The following is a 26,383-nucleotide window of genomic DNA, read 5'->3' as shown; positions in this document are numbered from 1 at the left end:
CTGCTGAACCTCCGCTGTCAAATCGGCGAGCTGTCCTTCTAAGTCGTTATGCTAGCCATCTGTCTTCCATGCCTGCTAATCCGGCTCATAACATTTTTTTCGACGCCTCCTTGGATTTAGGTTATGCAGGCTGCCCTTCCTCCCTACTACCACCGGGAGTCCACTTCCGTCAACTGCTACATTCTCTTTCCTTCCACTTTCCTAAGACTTTCTTGACAACTTGGGGTATAGCACCACCTTGGCTCCAACCCCAGACCTGCCTGCTCCGTGACCTTTGTCAGTTTCCCAAGCATGGTACCCCTTCTCTTGTTTATTGTTGGGCATTTGCTGCTCTATGTGCGCAAATGAAGGATGCCACATTTATTTACACTGATGGCACAAAAACATTGCATGGTGTTGGGAGTGCCTATATTGTTGGCGACACCCCAAATCGATTTCGGCTTCCCGACCAGTGTTCGGTTTTTACTGCGGAGCTTTACGCTGTTCTCCAGGCTGTCCAATACATCCGTCGCCATCAGCGGATACAGTATGTTATCTGCTCAGATTCGCTCAGCTCTCTCCTCAGTCTCCAAGCTCTCTACCCTGTCCAACCTCTGGTCCACCGGATTCAGGACTGCCTCCACTTTATTCACTTGGAGGGCGTCTCTGTGGCGTTCCTCTGTATCCCAGGACATGTTGGTATCTGTGGAAATAAGGCCAAGGCTGCAGTCTCTCTTCTTCAGCCTGCTATTTGCATGATCCCCTTCGCCAATCTACGGAGTGTTTTATGTCGTCGTGTTGCTCTTCTATGGCACGCACATTGGTTGACACTTCCCAATAATAAATTGCGGGACATGAAAGCTCTTTCCTGTGCTTGGACCTCTTCCTCTGGAACTTGTCGTCGGGAGGAGGTAATTTTAACTAGACTCCAGATAGGGCACTGTCTTTTTAGCCATCGATATCTTTTAAGTGGCGATCCTCCCCCACTCTGTCCCCGCTGATCTCAACTGTGGACGGCGAGACACCTTTTACTCGAGTGCCCCTATTTTACTCCATCTACAGCTACCCGTCTACAGCTGTCACCTGATATATCTTCTATTTTAGCAGATGGCATGCACTCAGTCGATCACGTTCTCGAGTTTATTATTAGTGCCAGTGATATGACATCAGTCATTTGAAGCTCTTTTTGGGGACAAGCAACCCCCCTTCCATAGTGGTTTTTTAAGCTTTCTTTCTGTTTTTAGTTTCTCCACTTTTTTGAGTTTCGCTCCCATTGCTGCTGGTTTCCGGTTTCGTTTTTTTACCTTTTCCTAAGTCATAGACCGGGCGCTAATGACCGTAGCAATTTTGCGCCCTTAAAAAAAAAAAATAGTAAACAGCTACTGTTAAGTAGCACACAGTAGAGCTGGGTTGCTCCTAAGTATTCGTAATATAGTTACGCTCTCTGTACATTGTCACTCTAGACTTGTACTATTAATGACAAATAAATCACGTGTTTGCACCGTGCTCTGCTTATAGTAAGCATTCAGTGGTGGCATAACATGCAATTTAAACGACTCCAAAACTGGAAACTTGCTGCATGGTACAGTGAATCATGGCTAACGGTGTTGTTCTGACCTCGGGGTTACAGCATAAAACAAACCATTTAACAACACCTACAACAACACACACAGGAACTCTTGCCTGTAGACAAATAAACTTACAGGAGTAAAACGAATCAATACTTTTTCATCATCAACAAAACTTCGCTGCCCTTTGGGGGTCAACAGCCAGAAGTCATCTCGTAGTATCGTGCATTGAGTTAACCAATCAAGGAACTACCACATATGAAAAACAGAAGGCATGGACAGAAAAAGAATAAATAGTCGGGGAAGATTCCAAAGAACTGCAGGGGTAGATTTTAGCAGCAACGGGGTAGTGAGGGGCTGAGGGGGGTATGGTCATGTGCTTACTCGTCATCTTGATCGGAAAGAGTGCAACAATGAGGGGTACCATTAATAAATGCCTGCAATCAATGTGTAGGTGGAATTTGCTGTATGTGGGGGTTTCATAAGTGATTTGCTGAATCGGAAGCTTTAGTACAGGATGTTGGGGCTTAGGAAGAAAAGGGATTTTACCAATGAGAAAAAACGTGTTGTGTTTATCGTGGAGTTTGTTCTGGGTATATTCATGTACAGCCGTCCGCGATCGCAACGCCAGGGTTGCCCAACATACTGGCCAGTTATGCCGAGAGGCCCACCTGTGGCGAACCGGGGAGGTGTTCACATTAAACTCTACTAAACCAAGTTTGCTGTGGGTCAGAACAGGTCTGGTCTTAGTTAACTGGCAGTGAATGGACTACGTAGCACCTTGGAGCGGGGGGGGGGGGGGGGGGGGGCAATGCCGTTAAAGCAAGATAAATGGGCACAGGTAATTACTAGTATTATACAAAGAGGGGTGGTGGAATGAGATTTTCACTCTGCAGCGGAGTGTGCGCTGATATGAAACTTCCTGGCAGATTAAAACTGTGTGCCCGACCGAGACTCGAACTCGGGACCTTTGCCTTTCGCGGGCAAGTGCTCTACCAACTGAGCTACCGAAGCACGACTCACGCCCGGTACTCACAGCTTTACTTCTGCCAGTACCTCGCCTCCTACCTTCCAAACTTTACAGAAGCTCTCCTGCGAACCTTGCAGAACTAGCATTCCTGAAAGAAAGGATATTGCGGAGACATGGCTTAGCCACAGCCTGGGGGATGTTTCCAGAATGAGATTTTCACTCTGCAGCGGAGTGTGCGCTGATATGAAACTTCCTGGCAGATTAAAACTGTGTGCCCGACCGAGACTCGAACTCGGGACCTTTGCCTTTCGCGGGCAAGTGCTCTACCAACTGAGCTACCGAAGCACGACTCACGCCCGGTACTCACAGCTTTACTTCTGCCAGTACCTCGCCTCCTACCTTCCAAACTTTACAGAAGCTCTCCTGCGAACCTTGCAGAACTAGCACTCCTGAAAGAAAGGATATTGCGGAGACACGGCTTAGCCACAGCCTGGGGGATGTTTCCAGAAGTTTCAGGGGTGGTGGAATTTCGAGAAACTTCTCGGGTGGCTTGTGAACCATCTAGTAAAATCAGTCACAAACCAAAGCGCTAGCTGGTTTGGGGGTAGGGCATTTTGTTGTCCGGGACTATGAAAGTCGTATAGCCTTGACAGTAGGAAGTTTTAATGTGGGAGGACGGTGTCAAATATTCAGGGTTACTAGTGTGTGAATGTATGTTTTTGTTGTTTGTTGGGAAACAGCTCTGCTTAACTCCTATGCCAGGGAAAAGTAGAGGGAAGCAGTGCTGTAAAGTGGTTCTGCTTAGGCCTCACACCAGGGAAAAGTAGGGTGGTGGGGGTGGGGGTGGGAGGGGGTGGGGGGAGCCGTGTTGCTGTAGTTGTATCATCACTGATCAAATCCCTGACTGTATCGTACAGCCAGGTTTCCATACAAGGGATTGCAATGGGTGGATAGTTTAAGGGTATGATGCTGATTAGACCTCTTAATTACAATAAGTGAATGGCCTAAAAACAGGCAGGGTGCAGAACGAGTGCTACTAGAGTGCCGCGGAAGGCTGAAGGCGGCGACAACAGAGAAATTCCGACTGTAGTAGCTGTATTGGAATATAAAAGGCTTCCTTTCCCCTCCCTCTGGGGGAGGGGGGGGGGGCAATGATGCTTAGATGAAAGAGATAGGTAGGCAATTGGTTTGCAAAACCAAAAACTGAAAGAATAAGCCCATCAGCTGGGCACTCTGCAGATGCTAACCGCAACATGTAAGGCACACAGCCCTGGAGGAGGGAGGTAGAAAGTAATGGTTGAGGTGGGAACGAGCAACTCAAAGTAAAGGTAGGAACCCGGTGCAATGCATGGGCGAGGAAGGCATAGGGCGATTACATCTCGGGGGTAATTACTACAAAATACCTAAGATCCCTGAAGTAACAGGGTGAGTTATGAAAAATAGGGGCGCGAACTTCTGCAATAGTGGTCAATAATCTACTGTAGTGTACAATATATTTTCACAAGATAGCACGTTACTGCACTTGGGCGAGGACATCACGTCATGGGCGCTTATCATTAACAAACAAGTGCTTATTTCAGTGGGAGCTTTCATCTTTGAACATCATGGGCGTGTTTGTTTGAATAAACAAATGGGTGTCTCTCACTTCCTAAATGCAAGGTGGGGCACTGTACCCAAATGGTAGCAGTGTCGATTTTCGTGCTCACTCTTAACAACTTCACTTCAGGGGTGCATTCACTTTTCTTTGTTGGGTATTTTATATAACTGGGGTGCTTTGCTCAGTTCTAAACATACCAGCCCGGCTCTGAGCACGAACATGGCGCATAGGATTCGGGAATTACTAACTCATAAAGTCGGATAACATGACTGCAGGGGGAGTCTTGCAAAATGGGAGTATAGGTGTAGTGTAATTAATCTAAAATCCAGGGCTGTGGTGGGCCTTTACATATTGGGGTTAGCAATATAAGGTACAAGTACATATATACAACACATATGGCATAAACTATAAAGATACATGCAAGCAAAAACACATGGGATGTAGCAAGGGCGCAACAAAATGATGATGGAATGTTTAAACCTAACATAAAACCATAAGGGAAGGGGAAAAAAATAGAAAAAGAAAAGTTATTGGTACCAATTAACAGCTAGCTATCAACTGACAACGCATAGTGGGTTGGACATTGCTCAACACTGTTAAGCATGCAAAAGGCATATAATACAGAGTGGTGAAACAATTTATCAGACTGTACTGGGGACAACAGGTAGCATTATGAAGCTGGCTGGAGGGAGAAACAGACAGAGGCGACAGAAGCAGGTTTCAAGTTAGTGCTGAGATTGCAGCAGTGTGCACGTGCGGCACTTAGATAGCGGAACAGCTGCAAGGCACGTGTAAATCTGAGCTAGCCAGGAGCGGCGTGTTGTGAGTGAGCGACATCTTGGGGCGTTGTAACTAACCAGTTGGAAAACGTAGTCCATAAAAATTAGTAAGATTATAGCGGATTTAGTGATTGCTGCGAATAGTATTGACCAATGAAACGATAAAGATGGGTTGAATAGGCTGTGATGAGCACATAATGGTGAATCTGTCTATGAATTTGGAAAAAGAGTAGGTAGTCGGTTACGAAGGTACGCGAGACTAGACGGAGGGTGGGATGGTGGTACTATTCTTCGGGAGAGGTTCGGAACCACAAAGCGCCACCAAACTAAATGTCGATGTACTGGAAGACACCCCTTTAATGGCGTGCTTTGTTATTGTGGTGTGTTTCCGCTTCACGATCCATCAGCTGGAGGTCGCTTGCTTCTAAACTTCCCTTGGAGTTGTAGCCTGATTAATGGACATGTTAGGGGCTTAGGAATGCAAATAAATATACGGATTGAAGTTACTTGGTCAGTGAGGCAGAAGGACAGAAGAAATTACATTTAAAATAGGCATTGTGTAAAAAAGTGGTGCCTTTCTGTGTTAAGGTGCTATGCATTGATAGCAAATATGGTTCTAGTGTGCGTATAGTAATTTAACGGTGGAAGACAGGCACGCAGACAGCACACGGAGAAAGGGGTAGGAGGGGGAAGGGGGGACTCAGGCGGTGATAGCTGGGCGCGACTAGTGGGACGGAGTGGGTTGGTGGAGAGGGGGGCAGGTACCACAGTGTCAGAAGAATGTCTCTGCCCTTCTACATGATGGCTGCCGCACGTGCGGCTCCCTGGTTGACAGCACCAGCTGATTCTGACAGGTGGAGCACACATGTTCACAATTTTGCAGTAGCAATGTTCAAATGGGAGAGTTACTCAATAAAGTAATACTCTTATTTGGAATTAACTGTGCTAGTACTGGGAATAGAGCTGCTATTCAACCACTAGGCATGTCATAATGCATAAATAACACAATCAAAATAACATCAATGAAACACTGGTTAGAACTAAGAATTAATTGAGGCCACCATTGCAGAACAGGCTGGGCAGGTAAAAGTCTGACAATCTCTTTCAGAGGGGGATGCTAGGGGACATTTCAGTTATTATAGCAGTGGTAAAATGTTCACCTGCAAAGAGAAAGAAAAAATAATAATAAGGTGGTTGCCTGAATATTGTTACTTTTTATTTTGATTGATCAAACTGGGAATCCCTTAATAACAAAATAGCATCTTATTTTCTAGTCTCTGGACCTAAGAGCATATGGGTGTTTGGATCTGAGGACATATCTAGGGCGAGCTGGGGGCGGGGAAACTCCGTTTTCTCCGCTACACAGGAGGAGTCGGACCTGCTGAAGGTCCGACGTTTGTCTCAGAAGGCTGTGGGAGGGGCATGTTCCTGAATAGGGTTTTAACCTGTCAAAATGGACAATCACCTTGTCGTCAGGTAGTTGTAGTTCTGCATTTACAGGGTAAGTAAGCCGAATAATTGAATATGGCCTGTCATACAGGGGGGGGGGGGGGGGGGGGGGTAAGTTTCTTTACTCTTTCTTTCTTTACGCTAGGCTTTTTCAGTAAAACAAAATCACCAGGTTTATAGGGGGGGTGGCATTTTTATTGCTTCTTTCTATCTGCCTCCTGGTTGCCTTGCAGTTGTTCCCTTGTACCTTCATCCAAATGGCCTTAAGGTTGTGGGCTAGCCCCTTAACGGCTGTGTGATCAATTCCCGGAGGTAATTTATCGATCTCAAAGGGAGATTTCATAGGGCGGCCAAACACAATCTCGTAAGGGGTATGTTCAGTAGCTTCATGGAAATGGCTATTGTATGCACTTGCCATGCACGGAAAGTATCTTTGCCAGTCGCTGTGGGTTGAATTAACATAATAGGAAAGCATTCGTTTCACAGTGCAATGAACATGTTCAATGCGGCCATTTGCCTGGGGGTGAAAAGGGGTGATTCCCCATTTTTTAATTCTCAGCAATATTGCGGACATAAAGCTGGTTCCTTGGTTGGTTATAATGGCTTCAGGGCTTCCGAAAGGAAGGACAAGACGATCTACAAAAGCGCGTGCTACAGTTTCAGCTGGCATGTCAGCGATGGGTACCAAAATAAGGTGTTGGGAAAAGTGATCAATCATAGATAGAATATGTTTTAATTCCTTGTGTCTTTACGGGAAGTGGTCCAACCATGTCTAAAGAGACAAACTGAAAGGGTTTTGATGCCTCGGGAAGAGACTGTAAGGGAATTTTGATTCGTGGGGATGGTGCTCTTTGGGCACATGGTAGGCAATTTTTATATGCTTGACAACATCTTGCCATCTGTTGTCCCACCAATACTTCGCGGAAATGCAGGTGTTTGTGGTTCTTCATCCACTATGGCAAGCTTGGTTGCTGTTGTGGTACTGGGTAATAATTCTTGATTGCAAGTCTTTTGGTATTACTATACGTTTACCCAGGGGGGTCTTATGATATAGAATTCCGTCCTCTGTAACAAAATGTGGATGGGAACAATACTGGCAGCATTTTGCATCATTTTCCTGCGAGTCTTTTAGTTCGTCAATTAGTGCTTTGCATGTTTGTGCTCTCTCACCTTTCTGCTAAGGGCCTCAGCATTCTGGTGCAATCTTCCAGCTTTGTGTTGCACTTCGTAATCATACTCAGTCAATTTCAGGGCCCAGCATGTGAGACAGCTGCTATTAAATTTAATAGCCGCTGAAGTGCTGCATGATCTGTTACTATTGTAAATTTTCTCCCATAAAGGAGCATCTAAAGTAGTTAACTCTGAACATTAGTGCTAGTAATTCTTTCTCTGTCATATTGTATGTAGTTAATTTCTGCCTGGTGCAGCTGACAGGATGCGTAACCAATTGGTCGCTCCTCACCGTCAATAATTTGACTCAGAACAGCTCCTATGACAAAGTTAGATGCATCAGATGAGAAAATGAGTGGTTTTTTGAAATCGGGATAGATCAACAAGGGGGAACTAGTTAGAACATCTCTGAGATGCTGCACAGCAGCTTCGCACTTGGTGGTCAATTGATAGGGTACACTTTTTTTCAGCAGGTGGGTAAGGGGTTTAGCTATTCTGGTGTAGTGCTTTACAAACCACCTATAATTGCTGAGTCCCAGAAAGCTTTGCAACTCTTTTACATTCTTAGGGGAAGGGAAGGTTCTCACTGCTTCAATTAGACGGGGGCAGGTTTTACTCCATCAGCAGTAATAATGTGCCCAAGATACTGTACTTGAATCTCAGCAAAGGAACATTTTTCTATTTTTAAGCTTAAATTAGCACTTCTTAGTCTAGACAAAATATTTCTTAACCAGGTAGCACGCTCATTTATGGTCCTGGAAAAAACAATATCATCTAGATAGACTAGGCGCATTGTGGATTTCAGTCCTCTAAGTAATAGGTCGGCAAATCTTTGGAAAGTGGCTGGCGTGTTGCGCAACCTGAATGGCATTCTCAGAAATTCATATAGACCAGAGGGAACTACAAATGCTGTTTTTGGCCTATCCTGTGGTGCAATTGGTATTTGGTGGTACCCTCTCTTCATGTCAAGGGTAGTGAAGTATTTACAATTTCCTAACCTGTTCAGTGTTTCGTCGATACGGGGGAGAGGGTAAGTATCAAAAGTGGTTACCTTATTTACTGCTCTCATATCAACGCAAAGACAGTAGGTCTTCTCTCCATTGATTGACTTCTTGGGGACCACAATAATTGGGGATGACCAAGCACTGGCGGAGGGTTGTATTATCCCTGCTTCTAGCTGTTGTTGGATAGTTTCCTCTACAACAGGCTGGAGGTGGTATGGTATTCTATATGGTTTCTGTGCAATGGGCCTTGCATCTCCGGTGGGAATTTCATGGTAAACAAGGTCAGTAGCCAGCAAATAATACCTTTCCTCAAATAACCAGGAGTATGTAAAATTTCTTCCCCTGCACTTCTGCTGTTGTTAAACCACGTTTAAGATGGGCCTGTAGTCTGTCGAGGACATCGTTTTGACGGAGAGGATTCACCAATACGGCTGTTCTCGGCAGTTTGTGGGATTTGACCCGTCCCGTGCCACCACTGATTCTAACAGAGGTAGTTGTACGTAACGCACAAGTTTGCGCGGAAGGAACCTGTGGAAGCAGCTGTGTTTCACAGATTCCTTGCAACGGAATTACATGGAAGCTAGTGAAATGGGGGGTTTCCTCACTGAGACGGATAGTTTGCGTTCTGTAATTGACTACACTCTGGTAGTGGTAAAGGAAATCACTCCTCAGGATGACATCAAAATCTCCTCTTCGTTTCTGAATTATGTCCATGTCAGATGGGTAGTAGCTGGCTCCAATTTTCAACTTAACTTGACGATACCCAGCAGGTGCGATTATCTTGTCACTCAGACCATTAATGTAGTGACGGGGTGGTTTTAACACTTGTCTATCCCCATGCCCTATGAATAACATGCTAGTTTGTGCTCCCGTGTCAATAATTATTCTTACCTTATTTCCTCTAATTTTACCCTTGTGGAGGATACTTGCTGACTCATTTATGACACCGTGGTAGGCTGGATGTGTAAATTTTACAGGGGGTGCGGTCTGGCAGCGTGACTTGTCCCCAGACTGTTTCCCGGCTGTCTTTGGGGTTGGGGTGGATTGTTGGCAAACTGTTCCCTCTGCTGGTTACACGAGGGGCCCCCGTTTCCTGAGTTCTGTGGGCAGTTTTTACTCATGTGCCCTATGATTCCACACTGAGAACAATAAGGTGCACGGCACTGCGCGGCAGCATGGCCCGCCTTTCAGCAACACTGGCATGCCTGCTCATATTTGAAAATTGGACACAGCTGTTCGTCCGGGCGTGCCGAACTGGCAACAAAATGTGCTACCTCCTCCCGCATCTTCGCAAGTCCTGTGGCATCATGCAACGAGGCGGGTGATGCTATTTTGACCTCCCCTCTCACGTATGTGTCGATTCCATGTATAAATACATCAGTCAAGCGGGCTTCTGCTTGCTCGATTAATACTTCGTTACGTGCAGGATCCGAATTCAGTGTGTAAGTGTGGCAAACCAGAGTGCAGATTCAGTCAGCAAATGCTTCTATGTCCTCACCTTGCTTCTGGCAGAGGATGGATAACTTTTCCAGGTGAAGGGAAGTGTCCAATTCTGATGCGAGGTATAGCTATGGGTATTTTGGTATCGGAGCTGCTGTTGACGTATATAGGTGAAGGGAAGTGTCTGATCCCAATGCGCTGTCGTAGCTGTAGGTATTTTGGTATCGTGAGCTGCTGTTGACCTATATAGGTGAAGGGAAGTATCCGATTCCATTTTTGCTTGTCTAGGTGTTGGTTTTTTGGTACTAATAGTTGTGGCTGTGGTGTAAGTTTTGGAGGTTTCTAATCTGGCATCAAAATTTGCGGTTGCACTATATAGGTGTAGGGAAGTGACCGATTACAGAGGATATTGTGTGTAGTGGAATTTGGGAATTTTGTGTTTTCGATTTATTTCATCATTTTGTGTCGTTCGGTATGGTGGTCTGTGTTTGTATGTGTTTAAATTTAGTTTGTCCCCACCCAAAAAACTCCAATTTCCCATGCTTGTCCCGTTAGTTTGTTTATATTTTTGGAGGAAGATATGTGTGTTGGTTTTTCGATCTATTTTCGTATTTGTTGTCATGTTTACGTAATGACGTCATAGGCACCATATTGGAGTTGCAATGAATGGTCGTTTCTGCCATATTGGTGACATCATGGGTCGAAAGAGACGGGTAGAATTAGATGCTTTTGCATTCCCAACTTGCCCCTGTAATAGCGGGCGTCACATCGGTCTGAATACCTTTCTTTGAACCCAGCTTCTAACATGGCCCTAAGGGCGTGCACTGATTCAGTATAGGTACAGGCATCACCTGACAATTTAAGGCAGAGTACAATTAACAGGAAATCGTCTGGACAAGCGCAAGTACGGCCTACATCTCGGACAGTTTGCAATAAGGAGTTTATCTGTTCTTTGGGTTTCCCGGAAAGTGTCAGGATAAAGTTGACTGCAGGGAAACTATTAGCCAAGGTGGCAATGTACAGCTGGGGTACTTTGCTACTGGAGGTGCTTGCAGCCACCATTTGCGGCATAGCAGGGTGTGTTTCTGGCACACTTAAACCGGCAGACTGGGTTTTAGCAATTTTTTGCCATTTTTCCGTTAATTATATCTTCCGTACTAGCAGTTTGTCGATTTCTGCTTGGAGGGCAGCTACTGGGTCTGGTTTTCCCATAGGTGGGGAGTTGTCTTCACCAATGGCGGTACTACATGTTTGAGGCTTGGTTATAATGTTAGGACACCTAGTGCCTGCTGGAAACTTTACAATCGGAGCATGGAAAGAAATAAAAGGCCCATACTGGACGGGACGGTCGCGTTGCTGACAGCATGGAGGCTGTGGCATTGAAAAATGAAGCGACGAACTTACAGAAGTTGTGGCGGTGGTGCGTTAGGTGGCGGCGGCTGGAAACGGTGGCAGAGGTGGGGGCGGCAGTGTCAATGGACAGGCACCATGTCTCAGCTATCCGGCCGGAACATGTGTCTGTACCGCAGCGTGGTGCGGAAGGTGGCTTCCTGCTGTGTAACATGGCCCTGGACTGCCTGGGGTGGCAGCAATGTGGCAACTGATGGTGACATGCAGCGAGGTGGCCAGCCATGCGGTCTGGTGTTCGCTGCAGCAGCTGCTTGGAAAGAAACACCGAACGGCGGAACGCTGCGTGGTGATGCCACGAATACGAGCACTTATTATCGTGCGGTGCATCTGACACGTCAGGTGCGAAGTATTGCTGGCAGCTTCCTTAGGTACGGCTGGTTGAACTTCAAATGAGGTGGGCCTAACGGTGAGCCATCCCACTTCTGACACCAGTTGTTAATGTGTCAGGATTGGCCAGGAGGGGAAAGCTGTAGGTACCGATAAAGAAAACATATTTTTATATGCCTGGAAAAGGTGCCGGGACTGAATGGGCTACTGCCCAAGAGAGCAGGAGAAGAGGGCGTCTGGTCGGTTTGGAAGCTGCCAACAGAAGAGAGCAAACAGCATGTCCGCTCCCAGTAGCTGGTCATGGTTCCTCCCCCACTTGATCACCTCCAAGCCTCCCTGTTGGTCGGTCAGATCGTAAGACGCGCAGTTCGGTAGCATTACCTCGTCAGCAACATGAGTTTAGCTGCTGATGGTTCAACACATGAGTTTCGGGGTGGTTCTATCCGGTTTTGGGCCATGTGACTGAGACACTGCGACTTACTACCAGGCAGAAGACACTGATGAACATAAAGTGAAAAATAAAAATCAAATTTTTATTCTAGTAAACCCATTCAGTAATGGCCCCCACTGTATATCTGAATTGCTGCAGCTCAAATTGGCGTATCTTTTCTTCTGCTTTGTCACAATATAACACTACATTTGCTACAGGTGATGTGCCAAGCTGTAACCTTAATCCATTTGATTGTTGCAATAAATCACACAGCTCACTATCACTTCACTGTACACAGATGGGGGCTGTGTAACCAGTGACATTTGTCACTGCTTCCATACGTGCTGTGCCATCTCTACCACATTCATCATTTCTGCACACAAAAGTGCGTCAACTAGAACATTCAGCTTCCCTTCCACGTACACAGTGCTAATTATGAACTGGCTGATATAATCTAAGTTCCACGGCTGCCTAGATGATGCTTTTTCTGGCTTACCTTAAAGACACAGGTAAGTGGCTTATGATACATATAGATGTGTGTCTGAATTTTTTGACTGCAGCGTAAGAGAGGTACAGCTCGTGGTCAAATGTTGCCCGATGCTTCCGAGAGCATGAGGATTATGACGTACTGATCAATCTACTGCTGAAGTGCAGCACCAGTGGCAGTGGACAAAGCATAGACTGTGAACGCAAGTGGGGCATGCACAACTGGGTGTGATAATAGGGTGGCCTCTGCTATGGCTGTTTTTGCAGCTTGAAATATGGTGTCTGCATCCCTAGTCCAATGCACTCTGTGGTTAGGCTTTGGTGAGCCCTTAAAGAGTTCATACAATGGTGCGGTTATCAGTGCATGATTTCAAATGAACTGTTGCTAGAAATTTACTACTCCTATAAACCAGTGTAGTTCTCTGTCTGTGATAGGCTGGGGTATTTGCTTATGGTCTCTACTTTTTTGTGTGTTGATCAAATATCCTGTACATTCACCAAATACCGTAGAAGGTGCACCTGTTTCTCATCAAAAACCCACTTCGCAAGATTATTTACTAATCCTTGCGTATGTAGGCAGTTGAGCACATGTCGAAGGCTGTCAGTGCTCCGCTTCTGATGTGAACGTCATGAGCGTGTTATGTATGTACATACAGTGAAAGTCTAAATCTTTTGTCATCTCGTCCATAAAGTGCTGGAAGGTCTGAGCTACTCTACAGAGTCCAAATGGCATCCTGATGAACTCAAATAGGCTGAAAAGCATCGTGACTGATGTTTTGGGGATGTCTTCTGTAGCTACAGGGCTCTGATTGTATGCTTGGACTAGGTCAGCGGTAGAAAATATCTTCTTACCATGAGCATTTGCAGAAAAGTTTTCTACGTGTGGAACTGGGTACTGGTCTGGTATAGTCCTTGCACTGAGTTGGCGATATTCGCCACAGGAATGGTATCTATTCTTCTTTTTAGGCACAACAAGAACTGGGGCTTCCCAACTGCTACTAGAAACTCTGCAGATAACCTGTGATAGCATGCTGTGAAATTCGTGGTAGCTGTTGTGGCGTGCAATCTCTGAGCTCCAAAGTGCACAAAAGCATCTCTAACTGTTTTGCTTATGATTTTGACAAGCGTATGATCCATGCATTTTTAATTAATGCATACTGTTCACTATCTGGTGCTGTGGCTAGAATATTCTGGACTTTTACTGATAGATCCTCCGTGAGAGCTGCAACTACATAGCTGTATTTAGTCTCACCTGCCGATATTTGTGAGAGGATAAACTGACTTTCTAGCTGGGCAAACCATAATAGAGGATTATGTTGCCAGAACAGTGGTGGTTTTATCGTCAACCTATTAATTGCTCTTCCGGCTGCCAGTTCAGTTGTGGCTGGTGAGTCATTCATTCCTGGGAACGAGTTTGGTGCGGCCGGCCTGAAAGTTAACAAGTGTCAGTGTTGCTGAAGGCGTTGTGGACGTGTCATAGCCGGTCCGGATCACCAAACTTTTTTTCCCACATACACTCGATAAAAACTTCCAGTCATACAAACACAACAGCCATGCACAACATAAAGAATGGATGAACAAACAGAAAGTAAACTAAAGAACAAATATCATGATACATTTGGAAACTACCACTGCACAGAACGTTTATGCACCATTGAACATTTGTGGAGACAGAACGTCAGAACAGATCTCTACAGACTCAAATAACCTACCTCAGCCTGTTGTGATACAGAGGCACTCTCGAGCTATCTGTTAGAGAAGAAAGCCGGTGCTAACAGTTTCCCCACGGTGTCAACAAGATGGAAAACTTCAGGCCACTAGATGAAGTGGTTGGCCAGTACATAAAGTCTTTGATGATATTTCGACGGTTCTTCAGATGGTGCTAAAAGTCGAACAGTGCCAATGTGGACATGTAATTAGGAATGAGCATGCCAAGAGGTGATGTTACGATGATGACAGGTCACACACCAGCCCACATACACTTTACAGTCTTCATCCAAGTTCAGCCACACAAAAGATTGCTTAATCAGCCTCACCACAGTTCAGACTCTGGTGTGGGACAAACCGTGTAGCATTAAGATTGCCTGTTGATGAAAGTTTGTTGTCACTGACAGGTATGCACTTGATGTAGAACCATCAAAATACAATGTAATGTTCAAATGAGATAGCTGGATGTGATGAAGCTGTTAACTGTTGGGGTATGCTAGCCTGCTGCCATGTTGCTGAGTGCTTCTTTTACTAGTTCATCTTGATCTGTGTGGGACACAGTGTCTGCCAGCTCATTAAGTTCTCCATTGACATGAACAATACAAGCTGTGAACTTACCTATATAATGTGAATGTTGCAGTTGGTATGTCTGACCTGTGACAAAAAGCATAGAGTAGTAGCTTACAATGAGTGGTCAGCATCAGTTGTTGGCTTTCCTGAGGGGGACTTTGTAACCAAAGAATATGAAGGGTTATCATTTTTGAAGTTACAGATATGTTAACCATCAGAGACAGGCACTTGCAGAACAGGGTGCAGCCTTTGCGATAGCAACATGCTTTGGTTTCAGCGAACCTCACAAGAACTTAGCTAGGGGAACAGTCAGACTGTGTGGTTACTTGCCGGGCAAAACACATCTATTTTCTCCACACTATAAATTTAAAGAATTTTTTCTTACAGGTACCATCAAATGTTTATTGTCTCAGTTACACAAATGGAAGAAAAGCATCAATTTCCCCTCAATCCAGGCGAACTGGAGGCAGTCGTGGACAGTTTGTGTGCAGAGTCACTCAACATTTTAAAGAACAGGTATGTTTTTGATACACGTATTTACTATATACATAGTTATACATAAATATGTTTACACTTGTTCCTTGCATGACTGTATTCAAGGATTATAACCCTTAGTAACCATAAACTAAAATTTTTAAATAGGTCATTACTGATTAAGTGCTTAATAGACATTGAACAATGAGAATGGACAAAAATAATGTACAGAAATTAGCTCCTTTAGAAAGATGCAGTGTAGAATGACCCAGAAATAAGTGGACTGTTAAACTCGAACAGGCCAGATGGCCTAGATTGTAAAGAAGATGATATATACTAAAGCTTAGTTACTGGTTATGAAGCATTCACTTGTTTGTAATTTATAGAACATTACAATGTATTAAAAGCTGTGTTGCCAAATCACTAACTTCATTTAAACATTGATCTTCATTTTGCTGATAGAGTTGTCATTTTCATAATTCAGAACACAGTTTTCAGCATGTTTGAAGTTTGTATGATCTTTGCAAAAATGATGTTCCAAGAATAACTTTAAATATTCATGAACTGTTCTGAAGTGAACAAAATAATTGTTCACTGTGTAGCAGAAGATGTAACTATTATAACTTTTGCAGAAAATAGAGTTAAAAGAGAAAATTTGAAGGACTGATAGGGAATTTTTAAGATTTTAGCTACTTTCTTACAATGAAACTGTAACTTCTTTTCTCAAAGTCTGTGTTTATGACAGATGATAATCATGTTTTCTGTGTCCAGGGAGGAATTTGTAATATCCTCTTTTAGTAAATTAATTACATATATAAAGCCTTCTTTATCCCTATATTATATTGTACGTATATTGCAATAGATTGAATTAATGAATTACATCTTGAAAATCTATGAGCAAATAAACACAGGAAATTTTGTACTATGCAGCAGAGCACATGGTGTAGAACTAATTTGTACATTCAGTATTCTAGTGTAATTTTGATAGGAGGAAGAATTCAAATCATGTGCACAACAGAGGAAGCACTAACTTCTATGTGGCATAGCTCACACATTGTGTTAGCACTACAGGTTACTTGGCTAGTGTACAGATCTCACCTACAGCTGATTGGTTGTTATGCCATTACAGAAATCTGACCAGTAGTCACACATCATTTGAAGTGTGGTTGAGAGTTTATTGCCGATTAAAGTTGAAGCTAAAGAGAAGTAGCATAGTTGATTCTCTTTCACCGAATAGGATTTACCTGTTATGGGAGTACAGTAGGTAATGACAGGAAAGTGCAAGTACAAGCTTGGAAGGTGCAAACTTATGAGTCATATGGGAAGGGTATGGATTATATGGGGTCAATACCCACAGCATGGAAAAATTTGAGATTTGGAGTTTTTTGATATTCTTTTCTGTATGTAGCACATAACAAAAATATGTGTGGCTCAGAAGGGCTCAGAAGGTAAGTGTCAGATGTCACATTACTAATCCAGAGGTTTGAGGCTTAGTCTCCAGTCAGTCCAACACTTGCCACTTCTTTCACCTCTGGCAGTGATTTGTTAATCTAAAAAATTCTGAGCTGCATTGTAGCTTGGAGTCTTATGTTTACTTGTAGATTCCCTTATTGAGTAGGTCACTTCGAAGACTAGAGAAGGCAAGGGCATTCCATTTTCAATATGACCACACCTAGTAAAGCCTTGTGTTGTTCAAAACTGCCTTTGAGTGACTTTGCAAGGGTTCCACCGGATAAAGTTAGATGTCTTCTGGCACTGTAGAACACTCATCCACCTTATTCTTCAGAATGTAACTGTAATATTACTCACGTCTAATTCAGTGAGTAGTCATAGATTTGAGTCTAACAGTCAGATTTATTGCTGTATTTAAATACAATAGACCTTTTTGACAAAAGGACCTCAAATGACTCAGTCTATGTAATATCAAATTGAAATTCCTTCCTAGCATTCTGTTCCAAGCTGCCGGAGATAATGGTCATGTGTGTGTGCGGTGTGATTGCTTCTGTGAATGAGTATGTGAGTGTCTCTCTATCTTCTTCTGACAAAGGTTATGACCGAAAGCTAATGTGTATGTCTTTTAATTGAGCCTATCTGCAACTTAATGTGACACCTGTATCGTAAGTAGCAATCTATATTTTCCTTATATTGTTGACATTCCTTTTTAATGTTTTCCAAGGAAGGCTTCTCCTTGGAGTATTCCATTGAGTGACGTGTAGCACTGAGGTGAGGTGTGTTTGCAACACCTGTACTGAAATCAGAAAATTTTTCGGTGCATCCACAATACTGCACAAAGTCCAACAAATACCTTGAATAGAAATTAGGAAATAGGGGCACAAACTAAATCTGCAGCGTGTTACATGATTAATTCACTGATTTACAAAACTGAAACTTTATTTAGTGAGAACTCATGTCAACTCAGTACAACACAATAGTGCATTAGCTCAGCCATAATCAATGCTGAAGTACAGAAATTTTAAATTGAAAAAATAGTCATGAGGATCTCCCAAACTAAAATCTTGAAATTTCTGTATCTCTCAACCTTTATGACAAAAATAGTTTGTACATTGGAGGGGGCCATCCCTGCATATTAAACATAAAAGGTGAAAAAAGTAAGTTTATCTTTCGAAACTGTGTCTTTATTAATTTTTTAACCGAACATATTTCATCTGATTATTAGAATAATAATCAGTTGTTGCTGATCTATGCTTGACACGATATCTGTGTCAACATACATACTCTGCAAGCCAATCATATGGTGCATGGAGGAGGGTACCCTGTACCACTTTACTTTCTTGTACCACTTTGAAATAGAGTGAGGGAAATATGACCGCCTGTATGTTTCCTTATGAACCCTGATTTCTCTTATCTTCTCTTCCAGTCCTTAAGCAGACATATGTTGGTGGCAATGGGATCATTTTGCAGTCTATTGCAAATGCTGGTTCTCTAAACTTTCTCAGTAGAGTTTCACAAAAACTACATCAAATTCTCTGCAGGGATTCTCATTTGTGTTCATGGAACATTTCCGTAACGTTACGGTGTTGACTAAACCTACTGATAACAAACTGAGCAATGCCTCCAGTTATTTCTTTAATCCAAACTGCCAGAGGTATCATTCCCTTGAGCTGTGTTCAAGAATGGGGTGTACAAATTTTCAGTATGCAGTCTCCTTTGAAGATGAGCTACACTTTTCTAGAATTCTACCAAGAAACTGCATATGACCATTTGCCTTCCCTATAATAGACCTTACATACTGATTCCATTTCATGTCCCTTTGCAACATTACATCTAGATACTTAACAGATGTGACTGTATGAAGCAGCACACTGTATTCAAACATTATCAGATTGCTTTTCCTATTCATATTTATTAAATTATGTTTTCACCAAATTTAGAGGAACTTACCATTCATCACACCAAATAGAAATTCTGTCCAAGTCATCTCAGATCCTCGTACAGTGACTAGAAGATGACGCTTTCGTGTACTCTACAGTATCGTCAGCAGTTGCACATTACTACTCTTCTCATCTGTCAGATCATTTACGTAAATTATATAGAACAAGAGCAGTCCTATTAAATTTCCCTGGGGCAGTCAATTAATTAGTGGGTCACATGTTCTGTAAATCATTTGAATGACTCTTTTATCAAAAATGATGATAAAAATAAATGTAAATGCTGTGTGGCTAGGGCCTCCCGACGGGTAAACTGTTCGCCTGGTGCAAGTCTTTCAAGTTGACACCATTTCGGCAACTCGCGAGTCGATGAGGATGAAATGATGATGATAAGGACAACACAACACCGTCCCTGAGCAGAATAAATCTCCAACCCATCCAGGAATCGAGCCCGGGCCAGTAGGTATGACATTCCATCATTCTGACCACTCAACTACCAGGAACGGACAAAAGATGTTAAATGAGTCAGTTTACAGGATATGTATACGTGATTACTGTTAACATCAAAGAACACATTATCATTTTATTCCTACTCGTGCAACTACGCATAAAAACAAGGTGTTGTTTTACTGGTTACCAGTTCTTAAGCAGAAATTTGTCAATGGAATAGAAGGAGTTATCCAGGAGAATGATTTTAAAGTAGATTTAAAACTTGCTTTTCTACCTGTCAGGCATTTTATGTTACTGGGCAAATGATCAAAATTTTTTATTGCTGCATATTTAACCCATCTCTGAACCACTAACAGCTAAAAGTCATTATTCCTCTAGTGTTGTAGCTATGTACATCACTGTTCTTAAATTGTGATGGATTATTTACGACAATACCATTGTCTCTGACAAACGTTGTGTGGGGTTCTATTAAGTAAGGTCTTCAAGCCATGCACATATATCTGAGAACCTATTTTGTACAGTCGAATTGTTGTTAATGTGCTGCAGTGTGATACTGTACTGAATGCTGTGCATAAATCTAGGAACAGAGACTCAGCTCATTGCCCTTCATCCGCAGTTTGCAGGATATCTTACAGTATAAGAGAAACTCGAATTTCACATGACCGATGCTTTTTAAAGTCTGTGTCAATATGTGATTATAAGGATTGTGCAGCAAACTGACATTAAGGATAGCAACCGTTAGCAGTGAACAGCTCTGCCAAACTGTGTCGCGTACCTCAAGTGGGGAAACGGTCTCGTCCACAGTAGAACAATGCAATGACATCTGGAATACCACAGCCTGTCAGCACAGCAAATACTGTCACGGTTTCCCTCGAGGCAGCAACAGACATAAAAACAGCGAGATGGTGTGCTGAACTACATATTGGACAGGGGTATACTTTTCTATGAATCTCAGTTCTGCATACAGCGTCAAGAATGACTCATCCACTCATCATTATTGGACAGGTCTAGCAGCTAGTGCAGTTGTGGAGGTACACACGGGTATGTTACCTAAGATTCGTGTAGCTGGTAATCGAGACAGCAGCTTTCTGTGACGTTATCTTTTGAGACCGCACGTCACCTGTACTCTCCAGCTCCACCTCGATACATAGGACATGCCACCGTCAAGCGCATTCTCCAGATCTCTCATTTGTTCTGAATGTCTCGCCATGTGGTGCTGGGAGACTACCACACCACCACTTGTCAGCCACAGTGACTTGACAAATTCTGGCAAGAGTCGAAGTGACAGCGTACACATGCAGCCCCGTGAACACGGCCGTCATCTTTGGAGACGGTAATGTCTTAGCGTAGTCATTGGGAAACAGAAGGTAGGGCAACACTTGTTAACTACTGTTCATTTAAACACCGCAGTTCACATTCGTGATAAACTGCATCAGTGGATTCGAGCCACGTTACAAAAAACACCTCTAAAAGTCACAGGGCACCTCTGGCCCAAATTACACCCTCCCACACTGCAGGTCAAACTCGTTGTCGAGCCACTGGTGCACTCGATGCCTCACATCATTTTAAAAGAGGGAAAATTGCGACTCAGCAGTTAACACCTGCGCCACCGGTCAGATACTTTCGAGTTCGCGTTGTTCGGCCTGTCAGAGACGTGCAGGTTTACATACTCGCTGCTGTGAGTGGTGACCGTTTGCAGGATATCAGACTCCAGATGCCTATTACTTGCTCTCCCCTTCACTAGTCGAGACGAATGTGGATTCACTGACAGCAGCAGTTACTATCAGGTTCTGAATGAGTCGTCATCAACAGTGCATGACACTTGTCCCCAGTCCCTGTTGATTAGGACCTTTTAGCGACTGTTGTTGTTGCGTTGTTTTACACGGCTACGTCATTCGCTTATACACATTGAACAGTCCACTTTGATACACTGATCTGCCATTTATGTCATTCTGCTACGTCCCCCCGTCGACTGCTGACCCCATACAACCTACTGGCACAGGCACGCACACCCACACACACGCACACAACCCTCTACTCCACTACCATACTTCTGTCAGCAGGGAGGAGTCACGTGAGTATCCAGTATCGGATCTCCGCTCTCCACCGTGCGCCGAAATGACCTGAGAGCTGCTGTAAATTGATCAGTAATATTAAGTCTGGTGAACTTATAAAGAGTAAATGTACATATGTAAAAACTGTGGAATGTTTAATAGTTTAAAGCAAATTCACAATCCCAATAAAATGAATACAAGACAGGAATATTGAAAAGACTTTGGAAAGATATTAGGTATGAAAGATGACGTAAACAGTGTAAGAGGCATCACTGACACTTTAACATGCACTGCACAAAAAGTGAAGCACCATGAAACAGTGACGGATGTCAGTGTATCTTTTGTACACGTACACAACCTCTGTGAGTTTGTAAATGGTTAGAATTGCAATTTCTTGAACACAGCTACTGTCTGAACTGATACATGACCAAAATGTCAACAGAACAATATTGTGCCATCAATTTATGACACAAACTGGGTGAACATGGAATCGAGGATCCCTTATCGGGGCAGAAAGAGGAATTGCTTGGGAAAGTGTGGCAAGTAGAAAGGAGTACAAAGATAAAGGATATAGTGGGCGGAGAGTAGGTGGAGCTGCGGTACATGATATTGATCTTGCCCTGCAATTATCATAATCTCTCCATTCTCTCTCATCCCATATGACCTTATGCCATGGGTACCAGACATAGATTTAGTGGTAGATAAACATTTTTGTTAGGGGTGGGGGAGTAAAGCAGAACATGTCAATGGAGACATAAAAAAGATATACTGTTCTCGATAACTTCATTCACAGTTAATTACACAAATTAATACAAATGCTGAGAGCTCACTTAAACTGCGTTGAAAGTGAAAGAGTGCAGCTGTTCTGCTAACAAGGGGGTCCTTCATCCAGTGCCGTATGACAGTGAGCCATCACTAAACAAACATTATACCTGCAATCTGTTAAGCTGTGTCATTGGCCTCTGGTGTGTGGCTTTTGGGTTTCCAGACACATCTGCCTGTGGGACAGTTCCGACACATCTCCCTCAGTTTGAGATAAAATACTTGTGCTAACCGCTACTTTTTGTAACATAATTCAGGTTCCATATTCTGTGAGATTCCGGGATTGCAGCCAGATCATGTTGACTTTTGCCACAATATTTCGGGTGGTAACCGTCCAGCCATTTTCAGGTGAGTGTCCGCCACTGGTGGACAGGACCCAGCTGCAATCCTGAATATTCAGTACGCCGGGAAAACTTCAAGAATCACTTCATGTTCCGTGTCCATGTAAAACTTGATTTAACTTCCATTCCTCACATAGGTGACAAATGAGTTTTGTTAAAATCACCACAAGTGATTGAATTTGTGGTCTCTGCTTACCAATTACTGTTTCTCCATGTCCTTTCTCCTTTCTTTCATCAATTTTCCTCATGGTTTTCATCACCATCGTGCTTTGTGGTGATTTCCTATTCTGTGTACACCAAAAATAACATCCCTCCCCAAGGTCTCCAGTCACCAGCATAAAAAATTATGTTGGTGCCAGTTTACTTGTCTCTGCTCTCGCAGTGCTGTGGATTGGAACTGCATGTGAATGCATTAAAATGAGACTGAGGGAGGGACATTGAGTTGTCTCTCCAGAAAGATGCCTGGCAACTCTTTCATAGGTAACCATGGTGCGAATGCCCACCCAGTTAGCCGTGCAGTCTAACGCACTGCTTTCTGGGCAGGAAGGCATGCTGGTCCCTGGTATGAATCCGCCTGGTGGATTAGTGTCAAGGTCCGGTGTGCCGGCCTGTCAGTGGATGGTTTTTAAGGTGATTTTCCATCAGCCTCATTAAATGCGGGCTGGTTCCCCTTCATCCGCCTCATTTACACTATGTTGGCAATTGCTGTGCAAACACTTTCTCCACATATGCATACACCATAATTACTCTGGCATGCAAACATTGGGGTTTCACCCGTGTGGTGTGAGACGTTCCCGGGAAGGGTCCACTGGGGGCTGAACCACACAATAACCCTGGGTTCGGCGTGGGGTGGCAGTTGGGGTGAGTGGACTGCAGCAGCCTGTTGGTGGGTTATGTACCACTGCGGGCTATGGTGGGGACAAAGCCTCTCCGTCGTTTCTTGGTCTCCAGTTCAATACAATACAATGGTATGAACACACAGTACTTGGAATCCAAAATGGTTCAAAGGGCTCTGAGCACTATGGGACTTAACATCAGAAGTCATCAGTCCCCTAGAACTTAGAACTACTCAAACCTAACTAACCTAAGGTCATCTCACACATCCATGCCTGAGGCAGGATTCAAACCTGCGACCGTAGTGGTTGTGCGATTCCAGACTGAAGTGCCTAGAACCACTCAGCCACACCGGCCTGCTTAAAAATTGTACAATTTGCATATGGTAGGGCTGGGATGAATGGTAGTGGTTCATTGCATGGATGAGTTTTTATAGTATTTGGAAGCATACCGTGGAATATTGATAAATTTCTGCCTTTTGAGGAACGGAAAGTCACAGTGTAATAATCTGATATGTATTCACAATTTGGTGGGTACTGGATGATTTATTTTTGACTTAATTAACATGGGTACCACATATTGTTTTAATATTCATAGAGTTTGTGTTCAGTAGGTATTATTCCTATGATTATAAATGTTTGATGAAGCTGCAGGGAGGAGGGAGGACAACACAGTTGGGGAGTAAAGATATTGCTTGTTGCATGTTTGAAGCAGACCAGATTTTGAATGCATTCCTTGAAGAGATAGATGTTAACATCCAGGAAGGTGACTTCCTGTTTTGAGAAGAAGCAGGTGGATTTTTTTAGTTGGGAAGTTGTAGGATGTGGGCTAAATCATCTTCACTACAAGTCCAGACTGCAGCAGGCTCAGCATCTGAGTGTTGATTATTAGTCATGTCTCCTTTTTGTTACTAATTTAAGGTTTCCTAATCATACATGTCAAATCCATCACTCCTTTCACTGAAATTCATGTGTGGTATGTGTCTCACAGCCAGTTCATTATTACTGTGTTCTTCATTTGCTGTATCCTCTTTGAATACATATTATTGTTCAATGGCAATGTTTTATTCTGTTATAGATGGTTGATCCAGTGTGCTGAGATCCTTCTGCACCTTCGTGATAGTTGGCGGCAGCTAGTACCAGAGCATGCTGGGGAGTCACTGCAGTTAGTTCAAAAATTTTTCAACAGCATTTCCAGCCTTATGTCCAAACAATTGCATGAGCTAGTTATGCGATCACTGAACCACATTCTGGAACTTATAATGCAGTTCGAGGTATTGAAAAAATAATACTACAGTCATTTTAGTTATGATTTTATTTATTTGTGTTTGTGTGCGTGAGACACACACACACACACACACACACACACACACACACAGAGAGAGAGAGAGAGAGAGAGAGAGAGAGAGAGAGAGAGAGAGAGAGAGCAAACTAGCTTTGGTATTCCAACCATCTTGGTTCCTTGCTTTAGCCTGCTACTGCAGAATAATAGAATAATAATTCAACAGTAAAACATAAATGAGGCAATAAAATCAAAATCAAACTTTAGTTCCAAAGAAACTATGCTATTTACAACAACAAAATGCAACACACACACAAGTATCTGCCAACAACAAAATGTGTCAAAGGCTTCAAGATGAAGATAATGCAATACTTTCTAATAACAAACTGCTTTTGATGAGCATGATGTCACAGGTGTTCACAATTCTAATAGGCCACAAGAAAATATTGCGAATGATGGTTTGAGAAGCATCACTTTCAAAGTCCTACCCCCATGAACCATGGACCTTGCCGTTGGTGGGGAGGTGGCCGTACCGTAGGTGCAACCACAACGGAGGGGTATCTGTTGAGAGGCCAGACAAACGTGTGGTTCCTGAAGAGGGGCAGCAGCCTTTTCAGTAGTTGCAAGGGCAACAGTCTGGATGATTGACTGATCTGGCCTTGTAACACTAACCAAAATGGACTTGCTGTGCTGACACTAACCAAAACGGCCTTGCTGTGCTGGTACAGCGAACGGCTGAAAGCAAGGGGAAACTACGGCTGTAATTTTTGCCGAGGGCTGGCAGCTTTACTGTATGATTAAATGATGATGGCGTCCTCTTGGGTAAAATATTCTGGAGGTAAAATAGTCCCCCATTCGGATCTCCAGGTGGGGACTACTCAGGCGGACGTCGTTATCAGGAGAAAGAAAACTGGCGTTCTACGGATCGCAGCGTGGAATGTCAGATCCCTTAATCGGGCAGGTAGGTTAGAAAATTTAAAAAGGGAGATGGATAGGTTAAAGTTAGATATAGTGGGAATTAGTGAAGTTCGGTGGCAGGAGGAACAGGACTTTTGGTCAGGTGAATACAGGGTTATAAATACAAAATCAAATAGGGGTAATGCAGGAGTAGGTTTAATAATGAATAAAAAAAATAGGAGTGCGGGTAAGCTACTACCAACAGCATAGTGAACGCATTATTGTGGCCAAGATAGACACGAAGCCCATGCCTACTACAGTAGTACAAGTTTATATGCCAACTAGTTCTGCAGATGATGAAGAAATTGATTAAATGTATGATGAGATAAAAGAAATTATTCAGGTAGTGACGGGAGACGAAAATTTAATAGTCATGGGTGACTGGAATTCGAGAGTAGGAAAAGGGAGAGAAGGAAACATAGTGGATGAATATGGATTGGGGGAGAGAAATAAAAGAGGAAGCCGTCTGGTAGAATTTTGCACAGAGCATAACTTAATAATAGGTAACACTTGGTTCAAGAATCATAAAAGAAGGTTGTATACGTGGAAGAATCCTGGAGATACTAGGAGGTATCAGATAGATTATATAATGGTAAGACAGAGATTTAGGAACCAGGTTTTAAATTGTAAGACATTTCCAGGGGCAGATGTGGACTCTGACCACAATCTATTGGTTATGAACTGTAGATTAAAACTGAAGAAACTGCAAAAAGGTGGGAATTTAATGAGATGGGACCTTGATAAACTGACTAAACCAGAGGTTGTACAGAGTTTCAGGGAGAGCTTAAGACAGGGGCGGGCAGGAATCCTGCACATGTGCGGTGCACTTGCACGCGTGCAGTTAATAGGTGTTCCGCGTGCACACAGGGGCAAGCTGGCCACCCGCTTATCTCCC

At 43.4% G+C, this 26,383-nt stretch overlaps 1 protein-coding gene across 1 annotated transcript in view; it reads left to right on the top strand.

Annotated features, from left to right (window-relative positions):
• Nucleotides 1-26,383, top strand: part of LOC126163202 (dynein axonemal heavy chain 3) — a 1,221,238-nt gene that overhangs the window by 31,182 nt on the left and 1,163,673 nt on the right. Inside the window, exons 5-6 of the mRNA XM_049920156.1 lie at nt 15,274-15,402; nt 24,328-24,523. Coding sequence (XP_049776113.1) covers nt 15,274-15,402; nt 24,328-24,523 — 325 coding nt within the window. The remainder of the gene's footprint in view (nt 1-15,273; nt 15,403-24,327; nt 24,524-26,383) is intronic.

The sequence above is a fragment of the Schistocerca cancellata genome, chromosome 2, assembly GCF_023864275.1.
Source record: "Schistocerca cancellata isolate TAMUIC-IGC-003103 chromosome 2, iqSchCanc2.1, whole genome shotgun sequence".
Taxonomy (NCBI): Eukaryota; Metazoa; Arthropoda; class Insecta; order Orthoptera; family Acrididae; genus Schistocerca; species Schistocerca cancellata.
Note: the sequence above shows the minus strand (reverse complement) of the source record. Positions and strands in the feature narration are given on the sequence as shown.